This window comes from Thalassophryne amazonica, chromosome 7 (assembly GCF_902500255.1).
Source record: "Thalassophryne amazonica chromosome 7, fThaAma1.1, whole genome shotgun sequence".
Classification (NCBI taxonomy): domain Eukaryota; kingdom Metazoa; phylum Chordata; class Actinopteri; order Batrachoidiformes; family Batrachoididae; genus Thalassophryne; species Thalassophryne amazonica.
The window spans coordinates 70215215-70218721 of NC_047109.1; the positions used below are offsets into that span (position 1 = coordinate 70215215).

A 3507-nucleotide genomic window follows, 5' to 3' on the forward strand; every position below is an offset into this window, starting at 1 on the left:
GTATATATATAAATCAGATAAGACATTACTGAAGGATGGAAAGGAGAAGAGCCTCCATTCAGTTTTATTTATTTTTCTTTCTTTTCTTTTTCTATTTTTGTGATAGGAAATAGTTATAATAATAACAAAACATTTAATTGATGCGTGACAATCAACGACTGAGGGAATGAGAAAACATGACCTGACATCGTACACATCCTCTCTAGAAAGAAAGAAAGAAAGAAAAATAAAATGTAAAATTTACGCTGATTCATTTCACAATGAGAGAAAGTGAAAGAGAGAAAGAGCAGAGAGGGGGAGAAGTAAGAAGCGAGAAACAGAATGACAGGAAAGGGGAGAGAGAGAGAGAGAATCATTGCGGCCCTGAGCTCCCGCGCGGGCGGACCAGTGTTGCCCCCTGGAGGCCGAGCGGGTATGAGTGGGCGGGGCCAGGGGAAAGGAGGTGTGTGTAAGGGGCGGGGCTGTGTAACATAGCGAAAGGGGCGCTGAGTGTGTCACACATTTGAACACAGGCAGCCGAGTGGACTGAACGCACACGCACACACGGAGCAGCGTGGACTACCAGCGCGCGGACGAGAACGGACGGAGGGGAAGAAGGTCCAGCTGCACCTGTCCTGCGCTGTCCGCGTCCCGCAGCCGCGCGCCCCTATGTGCGGGTGGGACCAGAGTTACACGGTGAGTACCGACTGGATCACGACACAGGACTTTTTGTTTTGTTTTGTTCTTTCTAATGTGCCTTCATCATTTTAAGAGCATTTTCAGTCACATTTGCTGTTTTTTTTTTTTCTTTTTCGTACTAGTAGAAGTTTAAAGTTGATACTTAAAGGTGCTTATTAAAGGAAGAAGATATTGGTTTTATTTAACTTTGCATTTTTTTTTATCGTTAGATAAGTTTCATTTTCTTCTTCTTCTTATTGTTGTTATTATTATTATCTTAAATAACGCCAGTGCTTTTTTTCTGACTGGACCCTTGAATTATGATGAAAGTTTGAAAACGTGGTAAAATGATTTTTGAATCACTGTTGGGTTTTTGGTTTGTTTTTCTTTTACTTTTAAATTGCTTTTAAGTGTTTGTGATTTGATTCTTGGCATAATTTGGGATTTGATTTGTTACTGGCTTTAAAAAGTGCGTATTTGGTTAATACAAATTGGGATGAATTGGGAGTGTCATCACATCACAAAGGATTATATATATATATATATATATATATATATATATAATGAAAAATCATCTTTTATATTTTCACTTGGACTCGATGTGAGAAGTGAACTGAATCCGTTTTGGTTCTTGGTTTCACTAGTAGTTTTCGATCTTGCAGCTGTTATGCAAAGAAGACTAAAATATTGGGAAACGTTTTCCTGACTGTTCAATTTTTAATGTACTTCATTTAAACGGCAAATGCTGCTGAACCTTTTTTTTTTTTTTTTTTTTTTTCCTGAAATCTCATCCTCTTGGAAAAAGAAAAGCTCCCTCCACTCACAGGAAGATGTATTTTCCTGCTGGAGATTTTGAACTTAAAAAAAAAAAGATGAATGTTTGTTGTAGAGAATTGTCACTCTAAGATGGTTTGAAAGTCAGACCACATGCTGTGTTGGCTGCACACATCTAGTGATTCAGATTTTAGTGATTTTTAAAATAAATTTAATTAAAAATAACTTTCTCATCACTTTTAACCATGTAAATCTAATCTGTTTTTGGAAAACCTGCAACAGTTTCAGAAGTATTGCTAGAATGAAGCAACTTGTGAAAAATGTTGTGTTTTTAAAATCTTCCCACATGTGATGTTTAAAGGTGACTTGATGTGAGAAATGTCCCTGTGAGGAAGCAAAGGCAGTTTGGTTGTAAGTGGGAATGTTGGATGGGAAAAAAAATGTTTTGGCTGTGTGTGCAGAAGTCACAGCACAGCTTTCCACTTGTGTGCGTGTGTGTCTGTCCCTGTGTGGGTATCGCGTTGTGTGTGTGCGACTGTCTTGGGTGGGATTGTGTTTGAAGTTTTTGTTTGTGCTGCTGTGGCCCCAAATGGAAAAAGTTTTGGCGCTCCCTTCCTCATCAGGACCCCCCCTTCACACGTACACACACACACACACACACACACAGAGGGAGTGAGAAGGATGATTTGTTGGTTCCACTGCACTTCCACTCTGCTTCCAATTTTAGCTTCATTCAGACACAAACAGCACTTCCTTCCTCTGTCTTCCACCCCAGGGACAGACAAACACGGATGGGGACAGAGAAAGAGAGACACAATCAGGGCCAGAGAGACAGAGTATGATGGGGACATAGAGATAGGGACAAGGACAGAGAAACTCAGACAGAGACTGAGACACAGAGAGGCAGACACAAATGATGTCACAGAGCCACAGACAAGAAGACAGAGATGGAGAGAGACAGACACAGATGGGGACAGAGAGAGGGAAACAAGGACAAAAAGATGGAGAGACACCAACAGAAAAGGTGTGAGAGAGAAACAGACAGGTACAGAGAGACATGGACAAGATCAAAGAGATGGAGAGAGACAGACACAGGTGGAGAGAGAGACAGACACAAACAAGAACAAAGAGGCAGGGAGAGACAGACAGAGACACAAACAAACATCAAACACCAAAACAGTTGAGCCACATGAATAAAGGTGTATTTTGACTAAAGATTTGAAGGTTTAGAGACATATTATTTCTATATACAGTGTACTAGACAAATATCTGGCTCATAATCAGAGAGAAGAGGTTGTTCAGAACATTTTGATATGTAACATATGGGCATTATGCTATATGCATGTACCTTAAAGGGGAGATTCTGAATGTATGGTTAAATCTAGAAAGTACACTTAACCCAATAAGTGTTAAAAGCAAATATTTCAGATGTGTGTTTACAGACTTGCTGGTAAGTTTGTACATCCTTTGTCTTTTTGTGTGAAATTAGTGGTGTTTCCAAAAAAAAAATGACCCCTGCTGCAAAGATTATGTCAAAGTGATTTATTTCACAGATAGAAAACAAACGAGACTGACAGAGAACTTTGAAGGAAAAGACTGAATGGAAAAGACCCGTCATAATGGAATAAATACTTTTCACTATAAAATTACTTATTTACAGCATGATTTCAGAATTTTTATTGTCCAGTCTGTATGACAAAAAGGAAATCAAATTTGATCTTTCAAGAATATCAATTTGAAACTAAAGTTTATATTAGAATTTCTATGTCTGTAAGAGAGTATTTTCAAAAGTGCTTTATGTAAAAAGATGGTTCAGTTGATTAGTCTGCATATTGAAGTCAGACCTTATTTTTGATTTGTAAACTATAAATTAAATCTCAAGTTTAAAAAAGTTAGATTTTAAACTAAGTTTTGGGAATTTGACAATCAGATAATAACTGGGGTATTATGTTGGTGGAAGTTACATCCAGTATGAGGTGTGCAGTCTGATTTATAACACACATAAAACATCACGTTAACCCCAGCATGCTTCATGTTACTGAGTGAGTGAATTGATGAGTTGTGAATGAATGAATG

General features: G+C 38.2%; 1 protein-coding gene across 1 annotated transcript in view; it reads left to right on the forward strand.

Moving 5' to 3' along the window:
• The first annotated feature begins 516 nt into the window (after window positions 1-516).
• prdm1a (PR domain containing 1a, with ZNF domain) overlaps window positions 517-3507 on the forward strand; it is a 24580-nt gene continuing 21589 nt past the window's right edge. Inside the window, exon 1 of the mRNA XM_034174397.1 lies at window positions 517-675. Within this exon, the coding sequence (XP_034030288.1) occupies window positions 649-675 (27 nt within the window). The 5' untranslated portion in view covers window positions 517-648. The remainder of the gene's footprint in view (window positions 676-3507) is intronic.